Raw genomic sequence first — 19,086 nt, 5'->3', positions numbered from 1 at the left:
CCATGTTGCCTCTCCAGAGTGCTTTTTTGATGTGTTTGTTTACTAATGCTTCTTTTTTTTTTTTTTAAATCCTAAAGGCTCGTGAAGAAGAAATGACTGCAAAAGTAACGGATCTGCAGACTCAACTTGAGGAGCTGCAGAAGAAATACCAGCAAAAGCTAGAGCAGGAGGAGGACCCTGGCAATGATAATGTGAGAGGAGTTTGAATTTGCTGCACATGTTGTTTCTTGAAAACATTGTCATTTCTGTGATTTGACTAGCCTACTAACATACATACATATTTATCTCATTTAATCCTAACAAAAACCCTTTGAGATTTTTACCTCCATTTTATAGACAGATAAACTAATGTTCAAAGAGATTAAATAAAATGTTCAAGCTCACACAATAAATGTTGTGGTGAGGATTTAAACCAAATCTGCCAGACCACAAAGCCTAGGCATTTTGTTATTACCAGTGCTTCTCCATCTTTTCCATGGAAACAATAGCAGAGGAAAGTGAATCTTATAACCCTGGAGCATAGCTAAAAATGGTCCATCTTAAATTTGATACTTTTAGATTTTTGTGCTAAAAATTCACGTTAATTTTATATCCTACTCTATAATATATCCTTAGTTGTAGTCACATAAAAGTGGTGTTTTTAGTTGTATACCGTTAAGAAAAACAATTTCTAAATTTGTTTTGGCCAGTGGACCAGATGCAAATACAATGCGATGATTTGGGAAAATTGGACTGACTTCAAAGAGAACTGGCCGAAAAATCTAAGCTTTTATTTTATTTTATTTTATTTTTTTATTTTTTTTTGAAGAGTCCTAATCCTTAAGTAAAATTGACACTATGAAAGGTAGACCATGTTTACTCCATGGCTTCTTGTCCTGCTGTGCACCTCAGCAGCACACACCCACAGTTGGAGAAGGCAGACACTGTACGGTTCTACTGCCTAAAATGTTCTCAGTCATCCAGGATGGTCTTTTCATAGCACAGTCATGGGGGTAATGGGAAAGTGGGTGGTCACTATGACTTTATCCTGGAGAGGATTCATTACAGAATGTCAGTTACCAGATAACAATTTTTTACACAACCAGTTACATGGATGACTTACCCATAGGCAGAGAAAGAGCCTCTATAAAGAGCTTTGCTACTCTGTGTCACTTGGTAGGCAATATGTCAGCTGTAAGCACTGAGCAAGCTGAGAGGACCATTTTCTGTTTGTTTAATAGCTAAGTTAGTTGTGTTTAAATTTTCTTTACTGGCCGGGCGCGGTGGCTCACGCTTGAAATCCCAGCACTGTGGGAGGCCGAGGTGGGCGGATCACGAGGTCAGGAGATCGAGACCACGGTGAAACCCCGTCTCTACTAAAAAAATACAAAAAAAATTAGCCAGGCGTGGTGGCGGGTGCCTGTAGTCCCAGCTACTTGGAGAGGCTGAGGCAGGAGAATGGCGTGAACCCAGGAGGTGGAGCTTGCAGTGAGCCGAAATTGCGTCACTGCACTCCAGCCTGGGCGACAGAGCGAGACTCCATCTCAAAAAAAAAAAAAAAAAAAAAAAAAAAATTTTCTTTACTTTCTTTTTTTCTTTTTTTGCCATTTAGTCATGTAGTCATGACTTGAGTATTCCAGGTGCTATTATATATTACTTCTTTTGAGAAAATACATGTATTTAACTGTCTAACATGAGCTTTTCCTTAGTATCAAAGTATTAATATTGCATATAATAACATTTTAACTTGTGTCAGGATGCCATAGAATATTGAAACATTATGAAATATTAAGAAGGACTTCTGAGTCCTTTACCTTGTGTCATAAGAAAGGTAAGAAAATAGCCTTAATTTGGCCGGGTGAGGTAGCTCAAACATGTAATCCCAGCACTTTGGGAGGCCGAGGTGGGCAGATCACCTGAGGTCGGGAGTTCTAGACCAGCCTGACCAACATGGAGAAACCCCATCTCTACTAAAAATACAAAAAAAAAAAAAAAAAAATTAGCTGGGCATGGTGGCGCATGCCTGTGGTCCCAGCTACTTGGGAGGCTGAGGCAGGAGAATCGCTTGAACCCGGGAAGGAGGTTGCAGTGAGCTGAGATCGCGCCATTGCACTCCATTCTGGGCAACAAGAGCAAAAGAAAGAGAGAGAGAGAGAAAGAGAGAGGAAGAAAACTTAATTTTTATTTCTACTCAACATTTTTTTTCTCCTTTATTCTTCATAAATTTGTATCCTTCTGGAGCATCTTCTGGTGCTTCTGTATATCTTAAATTGCAATATGTATTTAGAGTATAATATTTTGTAAAACAAAACAGACCATTTGTTTAGAAGCACATATTTAAAGTTGCCTTACCTCAAGTCTGACCACTCCCTTGAGACTGTTAACCCTGACTTCTTATTTCCTTATGTTATATCTTTATATTGCTTTTACTGTTTCTTATAGCTATTATTGTATACACTCATGTTTTTTCTTTCCATTTTTTCAGGTAACAATTATGGAGCTACAGGTAAGACTAGTTCTTCCTTTTTTTTTGTTTTTTTTTTTTTTTCTTTGAGACAGAGTCTCACTCTGTCGCCCAGGCTCTTGCCCAGGCTGGAGTGCAGTGGTGCAATCTCGGCTCACTGTAACCTCTGCCTCCTGAGTTCAGGTGATTCTCATGCCTTAGTCTCCCAAATAGCTGGGACTACAGGTATGTGCCACCACGCCCGGCCAATTTTTTTTTAAATTTTTGTATTTTTAGTAGAGATAGCCATTTTGGCCAGGCTGATCTCAAACTCCTGAGCTCAGGCAGTTCCCCTGCCTCGGTTTTCCAAAGTGCTAGGATTACAGGCCCCAGCCAAGACTAGTTATTTGAATTTGTCTGAAAGTCATGCATTTTAGGAGTATTCAGTGTTATAAGTTAAAACTTAGACTATTTTAGCAAGGAAAAATTTCCAAGCAGTGCAGAAATGTGTCCGGGCAATAATGAAACCTGTGTACATTTCAGATCTGACTTTTTGTTCTTTCAGACACAGCTAGCACAGAAGACGACTTTAATCAGTGATTCGAAATTGAAAGAGCAAGAGTTCAGAGAACAGGTACAGGCCTAATTGGTACCTTTTATTTTGAACTAAAGTTACGTTAATATGTACTTGGATCTCAGCTAATTTTTAAATAGTTGGCTTTGAAATTTTTCAGTCTTACACCCAGGAAATTTTGTTTCCAAATCCAAAGGTACTAGAGGTTTTCTCTATAAATTCATGATCATATATATTTAAGCAAGAACATTTGTATCATATTATTTTTAGTGCTTAACATTTTTTATAACAATTTGTGATTGTATAATGTATAGTAATTTATGTTCTACAAAGAAGTTATTTTTTGCTTTTACAGAGAGAAAATAGTCATCTGTCTTTGGTACTTTTTCCAAGTGGTTTAATTGTCCTAATTTAATTTGCCCATATATTATTGATGGACAATATATGTAAGTCAATTTAAATAGGACCATGTGTGTACACCTTCAAGGATGCACAGTACACCCATACCAGGATATGTGGTATATGGTCTTTAGTAAAGTCTTTTTCCAAACTCTGGGAGAAATAGTGGCTCAAATCAACAGGCTAAGTTTGAAGGCTAAATCTCCTGGGATTTTCCCAGTTCTTTTAAAATTCATACAGACAAAAATCTTGATAATTGTTAGAACTGAGTGATGGATGGGTATATGAGCATTAATTGTACTATATTTTCTTGGAATATGTTTGAAATTTTTCATAATATTTCTTTTTTTTTTTTTTGAGACGGAGTCTTGCTCTGTCGCCCAGGCTGGAGTGCAGTGGCGCGATCTCGGCTCACTGCAACCTCCGCCTCCCGGGTTCACGCCATTCTCCTGCCTCAGCCTCTCCGAGTAGCTGGGACTACAGGCGCCCGCCACCACGCCCGGCTAATTTTTTGTATTTTTGGTAGAGACGGGGTTTCACCGTGGTCTCGATCTCCTGACCTCGTGATCCGCCCGCCTCGGCCTCCCAAAGTGCTGGGATTACAGGCATGAGCCACCATGCCCGGCCTGTGTCAGGCTGTTTTTTAGCTTAGCATAGTGTTTCAAGATTCATCCATCTTATAGCATATATCAGTATTTAATTTCTTGTTATGGCTGAATAATATACCATTGTATGGATATATTACATTTTGTTTATCCATTCATCAGTTAATGGACATTTGGGTTGTTTCCTTCTTTTGCCTATAGTGAACAGTGCTACTAAAAACATTGATATACAGGTTTTTGTTTAAACACCTGTTTCCAGTTCTTTTGGGTATATACACAGGAGTGGAATTACTGGATCATACAGTAATTCTATGTTTAACTTTTTGAAGAACTGCCTAACTTTTCTACAGTGGCTGTACTATTTTACATTACCATCAACAAAGTATAAGAGTTCCAGTGTCTCCATATCCTCACCAACAAGTTTTTTGATTATTGCCATCCTAGTCAATATGAAGTGATACTTCGTTGTGGTTTTAATTTGCATTTCTCCAGTGACTAGTGATGTGAAACATCTTTTCATTGGCTTGTTGGCCATTTATATGTCTTCTTTAGAGTAATGTCTACTCAAGTCCTTTGTCCATTTTTTAGTTGGATTGTCTTGTTGAGTTGTAAATGCTCTTTATATGTACTAGAGACAAGTCCCTTATCAGATAGTTGATTTGCAAATATTTTCTCCCATTCTGTAGCTTGTCTTTTTACTTCATCGATAGTGCCTGTTGATGTACAAGTTTCTAATTTTAGCAAAGTGTAATTTATGTATTTTTTCTTTTATTCTGTGTTCTTTTGGTATCATATCTAAGACATCTTTAGTTTTAGTTTTTTTTCTTTCCTCACAAACAATTCTTGCTCTAAACCATTTGTCTTAATTTTATTTGCCTATATTCTGTCTTCAGCATTAAAAAATCTTGTGGTGACAGCAATCTTTCTTTTTCTTACATACAGTTTCCCTGTGAATCTTACATGGTCTGATTATTTGTTATTTTTAGATTCACAATTTAGAAGACCGTTTGAAGAAATATGAAAAGAATGTATATGGAACAACTGTGGGGACACCTTACAAAGGTAAGGATGATCTCGTATCATGTTATTCACCGTTATCTTTTATTGGCGGATTTGTGCATGATTTTTATTTTTGTCTTTGCTAATTTGTATTTTTTCTCATTTTAAAACTTTTAATGATTTTATTTTTTCTTAATTGACAAATGCATATATGTATTGTGTGCAACATGGTATTTTGAGTTATATATTCATTGTGGAATGGTTAAACTAAGTGCATTACCTGACATATTACCTTTTTTTTTTGTGATGAGAACACTTTAAAATTTACTCTTTTCACAGTTTTCAAGAATACAATAAATTGGGTGGGGAATAATACAATACATTAACTATAGTCAACCATATTTTACAATAGATCTCTTGAACTTATTCTTCCTTATTGAACTGAAATTTTGTATCCTTTGGACAGCATCTCCCACCCCTCACCGTCTCTTATAACCACCAGTTTATCCTGCTTGAGTTCAGCTTTTTAGATTCCACATATAAGTGAGATTATGTGGTATTTGCCTTTCTGCACCTAGCTTATTCCACTTAATATAATGTCCTCTAGGTTCATCCATGTTGTTCCAATGGCAGAGTTTTCTTCTGTTTGGAGGCTGAATTGTATTCCATGTGGTTAATCTGTTTTTTACAATGAATGTATTTTACCTTTTAACAACTGACTTTAAGGAAAGAAAGATAGTAACTTGGCGGGCGTGGTGGCTCACGCCTGTAATCCCAGCACTTTGGGAGGCTGAGGCAGGTGGATCATGAGGTCAGGAGATCAAGACGATCCTGGCCAACATGGTGAAACCCCATCTCTACTAAAAATAAAAAACATTATCTGGGCGTGGTGGCATGCGCCTGTAGTCCCAGCTATGCGGGAGGCTGAGGCAGGGGAATTGCTTGAACCCAGGAGGTGGAGGTTGCAGTGAGCCTAGATCACGCCATTGCACTAAAAAAAAAATGATCCACCTGCCTCCCAAAGTGCTGGGATTACAGGCGTGAGCTACTGCACCTGGCCCAAAGGATTTTAAAGATGAGCTTGAGTCTTTGTGTGGCAATTCCCTTGAGATAATCAAGATCGTTGAATAATCTTGTATAACACTTATCCATTCTCTAAAGTTCAATTTCACTACCTCACTGTATTAACAATAGTTTTAGTTTGCTACATGTTTTGTAAACCTTTCTGCTTTCTAATGGGAAGCATGAGGACATAAAAAACGTTTGGCATTCTTTTCTTTTGTGTTTTTGAAAGCTCTCATTGCTATCAAATAATGTAAAATACTACACAGATTTTAACTAAATTAAAGGACTTGCTATGGATCCTTTCCAAACTGGAGCTCCTCAAAAAGAAGTAAAAACCAGCCTGGAAGTTTCCTATGCTCACTGCGGAGATGATTCTTGCTGCAAAGATTATTTACTATAGCTAAGTCACTGAATATATCAGCATAGAACTAGACTGAATCAGCCTACAGCCATACCACCGTGAATGCTCCCAATCTCATCTGATCTCAAAAGTTAAGCAGGGTCAGGCCTGGTTAATACTTGGATGGGAGAACTGTACTAAATCAGTACTCAGCAGTGCATAGAGAATAGTGTTGATTCCTTTTGTTATTTTCCATGTAAGAATTTCCTTCATAATTTTCTTTTTCTCAAATTTATGAACACATACATACAATTTATTTAATAGCTAACTCATAATACTAAGCACTAAACACTTACAAACACGTTTTTGTCTTTTTTAAAACATTATTTTTCTCAGATTTCTCAAGGATAATATAGCTTATCTGCTCATTTAATCCTCTTAAAAACCCAAGCATTCTCGTGCAGTATGCACATTAATCTCTTCGTCATGCTGCCTGTTTAAAGAGTGAAATGAGGCCGGGCAGGGTGGCTCCTGCCTGTAATCCCAGCACTTTGGGAGGCCAGAGTGGGTGGATCACTTGAGGCCGGGAGTTTGAGACCAGCCTGGACAACATGGCAAAACCCCATCTCCACTAAAAATACAAAAAATTAGCCACGTGTGGTGGTGCACACCTGTAATCTCAGCTACTCGGGAGGCTGAGGCAGGAGAATTGCTTGAACTTGGGAGGCTGGGGTTGCAGTGAGCCAAGATCATACCACTGGACTCCAGCCTGGGCAACAGAGTGCAACTCTGTTTCAAAAATAAATAAAGAGTAAATTGAGCACCTATCTTGCAGTACAAAATAAAACATTCCTAGTTCTTTAGAAGCCCCTGTGTGTCTGCCTTTACAATATCTTTATCCCTCTCATCATTTTTACTGTTTCCCCTGACTTTTCTTAATCATTGTCTTGTTGTTTATCATTTACCACCTGTATTTATATTTTCAAGCAATATTTTGTTTAGATTTTGTTTGCTTTGTGAATTTATGTAATTCAGTCATACCATAAGCATTCCTGTATGACCTGTTTCTTTTGCTTAATATAAGGTTTGAGAGTTATCCAGATTGTGTGTAGTTGTTCATTTCCATTATATTAATTTTGTACATTCTTTTTCATTTTTCCTAGGACACGTGGAAATTTTTCTCTAGAATATATAAGAATGGAATTGCTAAGTCATAGGATATGAATATTTTTGTGCATATCCCATATTAGGTTAAGCCAAACTGTTTGCTCTATCTTTTGTAGTAATTTCCACTTCCATCAGCAGTGGGTGAGATTTCTCACCACTCTAGCACCTCATCAGTGCTGGATATATAATTTTTTTTTTTTTTTTTTGAGATGGAGTCTCGCTGTGTTGCCCAGGCTGAAGTGCAGTGGCCTGATCTCAGCTCACTGCAACCTCCACTTCCTGGGTTCAAGCGATTCTTCTGCCTCAGCTTCCCACCTAGCTGGGTGTACAGGGTTCCACACCCAGCTAATTTTTGTATTTTGGGGAGAGATGGGGTTTCACCATGTTGGCCAGGCTGGGTTTTTTGTTTGTTTGTTTTTGTTTTTTTTTTTTCAAGACAGAGTTTTGCTCTTGCTGCCCATGCTGGAGTGCAATGGCGCGATCTCAGCTCACCGCAACCTCCACCTCCCGGGTTCACGCAATTCTCCTGCCTCAGCCTCCCGAGTAGCTGGGATTATAGGCATGCGCCTCCACGCCCGGCTAATTTTGTATTTCTAGTAGAGACAGGGTTTCTCCATGTTGGTCAGGCTGGTCTTGAACTCCTGACCTCAGGTAATCCACCTGCCTCGGCCTCCCAAAGTGCTGGGATTACAGACGTGAGCCACTGCGCCTGGCCTGGCCAGGCTGTCTTTGAACTCCTGAACGCAGGTATCTGCCCACCTCAGCCTCCCAAAGTGCTGGGATTACAGACGTTAGCTGCTGCGCCCGGCCTGGCCAGGCTGGTTTTGAACTCCTGAGCCAAACAGTGCTCATACATTGCATTTGATTGATAAGTTACTTAAGTCTCTTTTGAACTCCAGGTCCTTCTCCACCTTTGCTTTTATCATTTATTTGATGAGAAAACCAACTTACTTGTCATATAGAGTGGACCACGTTCTTAATTTTCTGGATTCCATCTCCCTGGAGTCCTCTGTCCCCTGGTAGGTAGAACTAGAGGCTTGAGCAGAGTTAGGTTTGATTAGATTTAGCTTTGCATTAACAATAGTACTTCATAAAGGAAGTTGTATAATTCCTGTCGTCTTACATCAAAACATTCGTGACATATTTACGATTTTAAGATCTGCCACCCAGTTCCAGGTGTGATCCATCACTTTTTGCCAGATTTTAGCATCCATTGGTAACTTCCCTGATCTGTTACTTCAATAGTGGTTGCATAATGGTGTTAGTAAAATTCCACCATTTCTTGTGCATATATTAATTGGAATTCTTCTATAAATAGAAACTTTTCCACCTTATCTGTATAGTTACCTTGAGGTACAGCTCAAACAGGAAAAGCAGGATAAATTCTATCTGTTTACCAGTTTCAGACTAACTGAAACTGGTCAGTGTCTCACTCTGTCATTCAGGCTGGAGTCCAGTGGCATAGCCTTGGCTCACTGGGACCTCTGCCTCCTGGGTTCAAGCGATTCTCATGTTTCAGCCTCTAAAGTAGCTGGGATTACAGGCACACACCACCACACCCGGCTAATTTTTGTATTTTTAGTGGAGATGGGGTTTCGCCATGTTGGCCAGGCTGGTCTCAAACTCCTGACCTCATGTGATCCACCCACCTTGGCCTCCCAAAGTGCTGGGTCTATAGGCATGAGCCACTGTGCCTAGCCAGTTAGTCTGTATTTTTGAAGATCTGTTTCTGCCACCTCTAGTGTGTTTCATTGATCCGTTTGTCTAAAACCTCACGGTCTTTTTTTTTGGTAGAGATGAGGTCTCTCTATATTGCCCAGTCTAGTCTTGAACTCCTGGCCTCAAGTGATCCTCCTGCCTTGGCTTCCCAAAGTGCTGAGATTTCAGGAGTGAGCCAGCATGCCCAACCTTCACTATCTTAATAACTGTCACTTCATAATAAGTCTTGATGTCTGGCTAGGGAATCCCTCCCACTTTTTCTTTAAGAATTGTTTATTCTTAGCTCTTTGAATGTCCATAGAAATTTTAAAGTCATCTTGTTAAGTTACATAATGCATACATACACATTCCTGGGAGGATTTTGATTAGGCTTGCATTGAATTTATAGAAAAAGAGAATTGGCATTTATATGGTATTGATTCTCCAACCCATAATCACAATATACCTCAGCATTTATGTAGCTATTTAATATCTGTCAATAATGTTTCTTGGCTGGGCACAGTGACTCATGCCAATAATCTGTACACTTTGGGAGGCCAAGGTGGAAGGATCACTTGAGCCCAGGAGTTTGAGACTAACCTGGACAATGTAGTGGGACCCTGTCTCTAGAAAAAAAGTTAGCTAGGCATGGTGACATGTACCTGTAGTCCCAGCTACTTGGGAGGCTGAGGTGGGAGGATCACTTGAATCCAGGAGGTTGAAGCTGCAGTGAGCTGTGATTGCACCATTGCATTCTATCCTGGGTGACAGTGAGACCCTGTCTCAAAATAATAATAATGTTTATTGTTCTCAGTAGTAATCTTGCACCCCTTTTATTACATTTATTCTTAGATGTGATTGTAAATGTAATATTTATTTTCTAACTAAATGCATATTTTAAAGGCATTATGCATTCTTTGAGGAAACTCCAAGCAAGCTTATGTTATAAAGTTATCTGTAACACACAGATAAAATTGTGTTAAATGTCAAATGGATTTTTCAGTTATACACTTTGGAATTTGGCCCAGATAAGTGTGGATTTTAAAATGCTGAGTGGTACCTAGATGAAGTTATTTGGGAAGACCCATTAGAGGCAATGAGTAGACAATTTGGAAAGCCTCTTTATTTGAACAATAACTAATTTCCTCTCATAATTGCTTAAAACCAGAAATAAGAGCTATAAAGTCTTCTGTACCCACTGTTTGGGAGAAGTCAAGAAGAGACACAAGTATTGAAAAATAACATTAATTCTCTCTCCTGGAAAATAGCTATCCCAGCACTTTGGGAGGCCGAGGCAGGTGAATCATGAGGTCAGCAATTCAAGACCATCCTGACCAATATGGTGAAACCCTGTCTCTACTAAAAATACAAAAGTTAGCCAGGCGTGGTGGTGCACACCTGTAATCTCAGCTACTCGGGAGGCTGAGGCAGGACAATCACTTGAACCCGGGAGGCGGGGGTTGCAGTGAGCCACCATCGTGCCACTGCACTCCAGCCTGGGCGACAGAGTGAGACTCGGTCAAAAAAAAAAATAATAATAATAGTCTGCCTATTTAATAAAATTACTTATTTTCTGAAAAGTGAAAAAGAGCTGCGTTTTGTATAGATCTAGAGGAATAAAACACTCAAGTATGATACATAGAAGGATATATTACCCAAAGGAAATAATGTGTTTTCATTGTTTAGTTCTTAAGAACTCTATACTTGCAAAGTATACTTTGAGTGAGTTGAGTCTTCTAAAAGTATGCACTTAAAAAAAGATTCCAAACATGTGAGTACATGTAATGTACATATAGTGTGTGGAGGCTATTTAACACCTCAGAATCCACCATCCAGAACATTGCCATTTCTTTTGAGGCTTCTTGTGCTGTTCTGTAGTCCTTATATCTCTGTTGTTTCCCAGTAGTAACTGCTGTTATTATATTACAACATAACTAGTTCCTTTAAAAAAATCGATTTTAATGTTTTATATGTTTTGGGCTGTATAGAAATGACATCATACTGTATGTGTCCTATGTAAATTACTTTTTTTAATCCAATATTGTTATTTTGAGACTCATTCTAATGTGTGAAGCTATAATTTGACCATTTTCAATGCTGAATTTAATAATAATACATTATATCTTTATGTCACAGTATATTCTCTTGTTGGACATTTTAGTTGTTGCAATTTTGCTTTTATAAACAGTATAAACATTGACTCCTACTGTACATGTGAAGTGTTTCTCTGTTATATTGCTAATAATTGAATTTCTGTGTCGTATAATATGTTTGTTTTCTATGTTACAAAGTTTTAAAAGCAATGCCAAATTGTCATCTATAGTGCTTGTTTTCAGTTTCCTCTCCTAGTAGTACACGAGTCTCCATTGTTTCACATTCTCACCAGTGCTTTGTATTGTCTGACTTTTAAGATTTTGCTCATCAGACATATGTAAATGACACATAACACAGTTTGTTTTCACTATAACAAATGGTTATTTAAATTCTAAACCCAAAGTAATGTACAATTACAATAAAAGGCCAGAAGAAAGAGGAGGAAGAGAAAAAGATGTGAGAAATAAAATTGTTATAGTAATTCTTGTTTTCAATTCCAAGACTAAAATAGTAATTGGAATGTTTAGTGTGCATGTGTATACAGTGCAGTATGATACAATATAAAAGTGATGCCTCTGTTTGTTCCATTGGTTGTTTTTTAAATCTATTTTTATAAGTAATAAGTAGTTTACCTGGTTTTGTCTTTACTGTTTGATCTATTTTTTATTTGACAGGTGGCAATTTGTACCATACTGATGTCTCACTCTTTGGAGAACCTACCGAATTTGAGTATTTGCGAAAAGTGCTTTTTGAGTATATGATGGGTCGTGAGACTAAGGTATAAATCATGTCTCGTGATTTGGTGTGTGGCTTAATTTTAAAAGAAATATGTTCCACTTTTAATACACATGTGAATGCCATATGTTTACTATTAGCAAATCAGACATGCTAATGGTAGGTAATAGATAATTATTTTATTGCTCTTAGTTTGCAAAGTGAATTGGTGGATCTTGCTTATATTTGTTACATTTATAAAATATTAATTTTTAAAATACTATTGGGTAACACTGAACACTAAACATTAAAATTTCATTAACATAAAAATAATTTGTGAACCCTGTGGCTTTTTTTCTTCTTGACTTCATATTTTTAAGTTAGAAGAATAGATTTCATTTTCAAGGAGACTTTAGGATATTGTGGATAATATTGGAAATAGTCATAATTATTAGCTACCTAGAGAGATTTAGAAACATTGTACTTTAGTTACTGTAAGAAAATCATTCTGCACTTGTGGAATATTGATCATTTAAAAATTACCCCATATAAGTAACAATGCTTGGCTAATTTGTTTTCTAGAACATTGCATTTATTGTAAGGTTCTTAAAGGCAGAGTCTCGTCTTATTCTTATTCGTATCCCTTGCAGTGTTTTAAAAAGAGCCTTATTGGACATTTGGTAAATATATATTGAATTGAGTTAAATGCTTCTAGGGAAATTCATGAGCCTTTCTTCAAACAAAATTTTTCATTTAAAGCAGTTTCTGTTTTTTTGACATTTTTTACCTTCATGGAATTTTAATTGTCTGTGTGCCTTGGCTGAGAATGGGATAATGAATTTTCTGTGCTCGAAAGTAATCAGTGTTTTAACGTATGGGTGTGTGGGAGTTGCTGAGTCATAGGATACTAAGCAGGTTCAAGCACTGATTTGGCAAATATATTTAAAACCTAAAAAGCAAATATCTTAAAATAATATTATAAAAGGAAATATCTTAAAAGAATATGATAAATGTATAGATTGGAGATTCAACTAAATACCAGGAGTGGGTTAGAAGTCATTTGAATCCTTAATATCTGTAGAAATCACATTTCATTTTATCAAGTTAAAGTAATATCTAATATTGTGAACATGTATCACAGAAGGGAGATATTAAATCACAGCAATTCAGTGTCTTTTTTTTCCTCAATGCCATTTTTCAAAAAGTTCAAGGGTAGCTAAAACTAATTTTCTCCTTATCTTTTAAAAACAAAACTAATGAAGTACAGCTTTCTCTTATTATGTCCTTATGTGACATACACTATCTCACCTCAAATACAGGGTATATTATGTCCCTGTGGGGGGATATTTGAGGTGGATAGATAGTTTAAAGTTACCTTGTTATTGTATTGGGGGTGGGGAGGAGAGGCATATCTTTAAAAAACAAAAAGCTTCTCAGAACTTTAGCTACCTTGGCTCATTAGTGAATCTAAAGCTATGATGCAAGGGTTGTTGCTGAATAATTTATTTAGCTTTTTCTTGATCTGTAAAATGGAGAGACAGACTGCCTTAACCTGTTTCTTCTGAAGGTTATGAATGTATGTGAGATGAGACAGCTACAGAGTTTAACTACTCTGAAGAAAGACCTAGCATAAGCATAAGCATAAGCATAAGAGGCTTATGGGGCAGTACGAATTCAGCCAAGTCTAAGCTTGTGCTTCAGGGCTCTGCAATTAATCTTAGAGTATGACTTGGGAATTAGCTGAAAGGGATGTCCCATGGCACAAGGAGCCCCATCTAATAAGCTGGCTGGGAATTTGTGTTGATGAGTAGTGCTCTCTCTCCTCTTTATCTTCAGCACTGATTCTCCTTTTCTGGCTCTAAAAATTAAGAGCAGTCTATCATTCTGCCATCACATTTTATAGGCAAATAGAAAATTGGTACTAGGTATTTACTTTTAAGTTGCTGCACATTTATTGAGCATGGCCCTTTATCACCATGGTAGATAGCAAGATGACATTTGATACCATCTCTAACTTTAAGACGTTCACTGTGCAGTAAGGAAGGGAACTGTTCTCACTTAACCATGATGTGATGATGAATGTAATAAGTGCTGTAAGACAGAAACAGAATCCTCATATTTACCTGTGAGAAGATCAAGGAGAACATCATGGAGGAGGTGGTGTGTATACTGGGATTTAAGGGGGGGATGTTAGATTTTGATAGATAAGCCCAAATGGTGGAGGGGTGGCCCAGACAGAAGGTTTCAGGCAGGAAACAGAGTGTGGGTTTTTAAAATCACAAGTAGCCTGGTCCAACTAAAACATTGAATTTATGAAGGGGAAGTAATTTAACTTAAGGCTGCACAGAGAGTACAGGGCCTTGAATGTTTTCAGAGTTTTACCTGTAGGTATTGGGAGGGGGTAGCCCTGAAAATTTTCAAGTAGGGATTGACAAGATCAGAGCTGTTTTTAGACACGTCTTTTGAGGGTTTGCCCAATTTCTATACATTAACAAAGAATTTGAAATGGAGACCAGGTTGTGATTTTAGAATAAGTTGGAGTATGTTGTGCCCTTTGTGATTTGATTACCATCTGCAGTTGTTTCTTGTCTAGCAGGATTCATATGTCTTCTCACGTGTGTTTCTTCATCTGCTTTTGTACACAGTGTTCTTTATTTTATGAGGCAGATGACTTTTAAAAGAAGACTATATATAGTACATACGTTCTTGTAGTATGGAGTTAAGTAAGTTCCCTTCCTTCCTTCTGTCTGTATACTTTCTTTTTCTTGGGTTTTGATCCTCCATGCTAATACTGAACCTGAAATTCAGTCTATTCTTTTCAACATAAAGTGTTTCTCATCCCAAGCTTTATTGAAGATGCCTCTCCCTAAGGAATAGCTGGCAGGAGAGGTCACTTCTAAATCAGGTGGCTCATTTGAACTTTTCCTTACTTCCCAGGGCCTGAGGATATTGTGTGTAGAGTAGACAGTCTGACATCTTTTCCAAGGTGTGGCAAAGAGCCTGGGCTTCTCCATTAAAGTGTTTTGTGGCAAGCCAGGGACGAGCTTTTAACTCTTTACTGGGTAATGAGCTGCAGATTCACTGATGAATTTAGAGGTGGGTTTACCATTTAATGTTGTCTAGAAATACGAAGAGACAACTAGCCACAGCTATTTTTTTTCCCCAAACATGCTTGTGCATGCATGTATATGTTGTTTCTTAGTAAATATAAATGGACTTTTTGGTACTTGGAGCTTTACGTGGTATTGATATTAGAGAAATGCCTCCTGTAATTGTGAATCCCTGAATTTTAGATTTTTTGGTACTTATAAAAAAACCTTTATTGATAGTATACCAGAAACTGCTTCAGGTTATTACTAAAAAGAAAAAACTGAAATGGTTACTACTTCATATTTCTCTTGCCATTTCATGCCACATATTTACAGGCATACCTCGGAGGTATTGCGGGTTCAGTTCTAGACCACTGCAATAAATGAATATCACAATAAAGCAAATCACACAAATTATTTTGGTTTCCCAGTGCATATAAAGTTACATTTATATTATACTGTAGCCTATTAAGTATTCAATAGGCATTTTGTCTCAAAAAAGTATATACCTTAATTTAAAAATACTTTATGGCTAAAAAAATGCTAACATTCATCTGAGCCTTCAGCAAGTCATAATATTTTTGCTAGTGGAGGATATTACCTCGATGTTTATGGCTCTTGAGTAATCAGAGTGGTGGTTGCTGAAGGTTGGGGTGTCTGTGGCATTTTCCTAAGACAGCAATGACGTTTGCCACATCAGTTGACAGTTCCTTTCATGAGCATGTTTGATAGCATTTTACCCACCATAGAACTTCTTTCAAAATTGTAGTCAGTTCTCTCAAACTCTGCTGTGGCTTTATCAACTAAGTTTATTTAATATTCTAAATCCTTTGATGTCATTTCAACAGTGTTCACAGCATCTTCACCAGGAGTAGATTCCATCTCAAGAAACCACTTCTTTGTTCATCCATAAGAAGCAACTCCTCATCCATTAAAGTTTTATCATGAGATTGCAGCAATCCAGTCACGTCTTCAGGCTCTGCTTCTAATTCTAGTTCTCTTGATAGCTGCACTGTATCTATAGCTTCTTCCTCCACTGAAGTCTTGAATCCCTCCAAATCATCCATGAAAGTTGGAATCTTCTTCCAAACCCCTGTTAATGTTGACATTTTGATCTCTTCCCATGAATCATCAATGTTCTTAGTGGCATCTAGAACAGTGCATCCTTTTCAGAAGTTCTTCACTTTTCCCACTGTCATGAGAGGAATCAGTACCTATGGCCACTATAGCCTTATAAAATGTATTCCTTAAATAAGAAAACTTGAAAGTTGGAATTACTTCTTGATCCATGGACTGCAGAATGGATGTTGTGTTAGACATAAAATAATTTAATCTTGCATATCTCCATCAGAGCTTCTGGGTGACCAGGTGCATTATCAATGAGCACTAATATTTGAAGGGAATCTATTTTTCTGAGTAGTAGGTCTCAACAGTGGGCTTCAGATATTCAGAAAACCATGCTGTTAACAGGTGTGCTGTCATCCAGGCCTTGTTTCATTTCTAGAGCACAGGCAGAGTAGAGTTAGCATAATTCTGAAGGGCCCTAGGATCTTTGGAATGGCAAATGAGCATTGCCTTCAACAGAGAGTCACAGGCTGCACTAGCCTCTAACAAGAGAGCCAGCTATGTATTAAAACTTTGAAGCTTTTGAACTTCTCCTCTCTAGCTGTGTAAGTCCTAGATGGCATTTTCTTCAAATAAAAGGCTGTTTCATCTACACTGAAAATCTGTTGTTTAGTGTAACCATCTTCATCAGTTATCTTAGATAGATCTGGGTAATTTGCTGTACCTTCTCCATCAGCACTTACTGCTTGTATTAGTCCCTTCTCATGGCTGCTAATACCTGAGAATGGGTAATTTATAAAGGAAAGAGGTTTAATTGACTCACAGTTCTGCAGGGCTGAACTAATGACATGAAGAAGGCCTTAGGAAACTTACAATCATGGTGGAAGGGGATGTAAACACATCCTTCTTCACATGATGGCAGAAAGAAGTGCCCAGCAAAAGGGAGAAAAGCCCCTTATAAAACCGTCAGATCACATGAGAATTCACTCACTATCACAAGAACAGCAGCATGGGGGTAACTGCGCCCATGATTCAATTGCATCCCATTGGGTCCTTCCCACAACACATGAGGATTGTGGGAACTACAATTCAAGATGAGATTTGAGGTGGAGACAGAGCCAAATTATGTCACTGCTTTACCTTGCAATTTTATGATATGAAGATGTCTTCTCTCCTTAAATCTCATGAACCGGTCTTTTAGCTTTAAACTTTTCTTCTACGGCTTTCTCACTTCCCTCAGCCTTCATAGAATTGAAGGGAGTTAGGGCCTTGCTCTGGATTAGGGTTTGGCTGAGGGAATGTTGTTACTGGTTTGTTCTTCAGACCACTAAAACTTTCTCCAAACTTCTATCCAGACCACTAAATGAAATAAGGCTATTTCATTCTGATTCGTGTGTTCACTGAAGTAGCACTTTTAATTTCCTTTCAAGAACTTTTGTTTTACGTTTACAACTTGGCTAACTGGCATACAAGGCCTAGCTTTCAGTCTCTCTTGGCTGTCAAAATGCCTTTCTCACTAAACTTAATAGTTTCTATCTTTTGATTCAGAGTGAGAGGCATACGACTCTTCCTTTTACTTGCATACTTACAGACCATTGTAGGGTTATTAATTGGCCTAATTTCAATATTATTGTGACTCAGGGAATAGAGAATCCCAAGAAAAGGGAAAGAGATGGGGGCTCAGCAGAACACAAACAACATTTTTGGATTAAGTCCACTTTCTTATGTGGGCATGGTTTGTGGTGCCCAAATACAGCGACCATCATAACATCAAAGGTCACAGAGCACAGTAACAGATATTATAATAATGAAAAGGCTTGAAATACTGCAAGTATTATCAAAATGTGACACAGAGATATAAAGTGATCACACGCTAGAAAAATGGCACCGATAGACTTGCTTGACAAAGGATTCCCACACACCTTCAATTTGTAAAACATAAACAAAACCAAAAACCAAGAAACAGTTTCTGTGAAGCTCAGTAAAGTGAAGCGCAATAGAATGAGGTATGCCTGTACTTAGTTTCTAGACTTCAGTTTAACACACAGATTCTGTTCTGTCTGGGCAGTACAATTTAAATGATGAGGGTTTTTGTAAAATGCCTTCGGAATTTTCCAAGAGCTGAGTTGTCTTGTGTATATATATATATATATATATATATATATATATATATATATATGTTGTTGTATTTTTAATGACAGGGTCTTACTCTGTCACCTGAGTGACAGCGGTGCGATCATAGTTCACTGCAACCTCAAATTCCTGGATTCAAGCAATTCTCTCACCTCTCCCAAGTAGCTTGTAATAGACATGAGCCATAACACCTGACTAATTTTTAAAATTTTTTGTAGAGATAGCCATAAATAAAATAGCCATAATCCTGGCTAATTTTTGAAATTTTTTGTAGAGATGGGGGTCTCACTATGTTGCCCAGGCTAGTCTCAAACTTTAGGACTCAAGCTATCCTCCCACCTCAGTCTCCCAAAGTATTGGGATTACAGTTGATAGCCACCATACCCAACTGAACTTTTTTTATTACCAAAATGGCAGAAGATGAAAGATAAAAGGAAGAAGAGGTCTGAAACTAAAGTCTTGCCATGTGTGGGATTTGTGAGTGGGGAACAGTATTAGTTTATCTGTTAGTAGAAATAAGTATTGGAAATATGTGAAGTCTCTTGCCTAGACTTAGTATATAATAGGAGCTTTAAAAAAGTTAGTTCCTTTCCTTCCTGGAAATAATTATGATACTTTTTTTCCTAATGACGTGAGTCTCGAAAATTTTTGGGTAACTATATTATCTTTTCCTTAATGACCTTCCCCAGATCACTTCCACCCTTCTCCCTTCCCCCATACAC

General features: G+C 37.7%; 1 protein-coding gene across 6 annotated transcripts in view; it reads left to right on the top strand.

Annotated features, from left to right (window-relative positions):
- Positions 1-19,086, top strand: part of GOLGA4 (golgin A4) — a 121,373-nt gene that overhangs the window by 89,791 nt on the left and 12,496 nt on the right. For all 6 annotated transcript variants that reach the window (XM_058441992.1, XM_032162087.2, XM_032162088.2 and 3 more), the window contains 5 exons: positions 78-191; positions 2,465-2,485; positions 2,988-3,056; positions 4,987-5,062; positions 12,038-12,141. In XM_058441992.1, the coding sequence (XP_058297975.1) occupies positions 78-191; positions 2,465-2,485; positions 2,988-3,056; positions 4,987-5,062; positions 12,038-12,141 (384 nt within the window). The remainder of the gene's footprint in view (positions 1-77; positions 192-2,464; positions 2,486-2,987; positions 3,057-4,986; positions 5,063-12,037; positions 12,142-19,086) is intronic.

Source organism: Hylobates moloch, unplaced genomic scaffold (assembly GCF_009828535.3).
Source record: "Hylobates moloch isolate HMO894 unplaced genomic scaffold, HMol_V3 SCAFFOLD_8, whole genome shotgun sequence".
Classification (NCBI taxonomy): domain Eukaryota; kingdom Metazoa; phylum Chordata; class Mammalia; order Primates; family Hylobatidae; genus Hylobates; species Hylobates moloch.
This window is presented reverse-complemented; position numbering and strand designations above follow the sequence as displayed.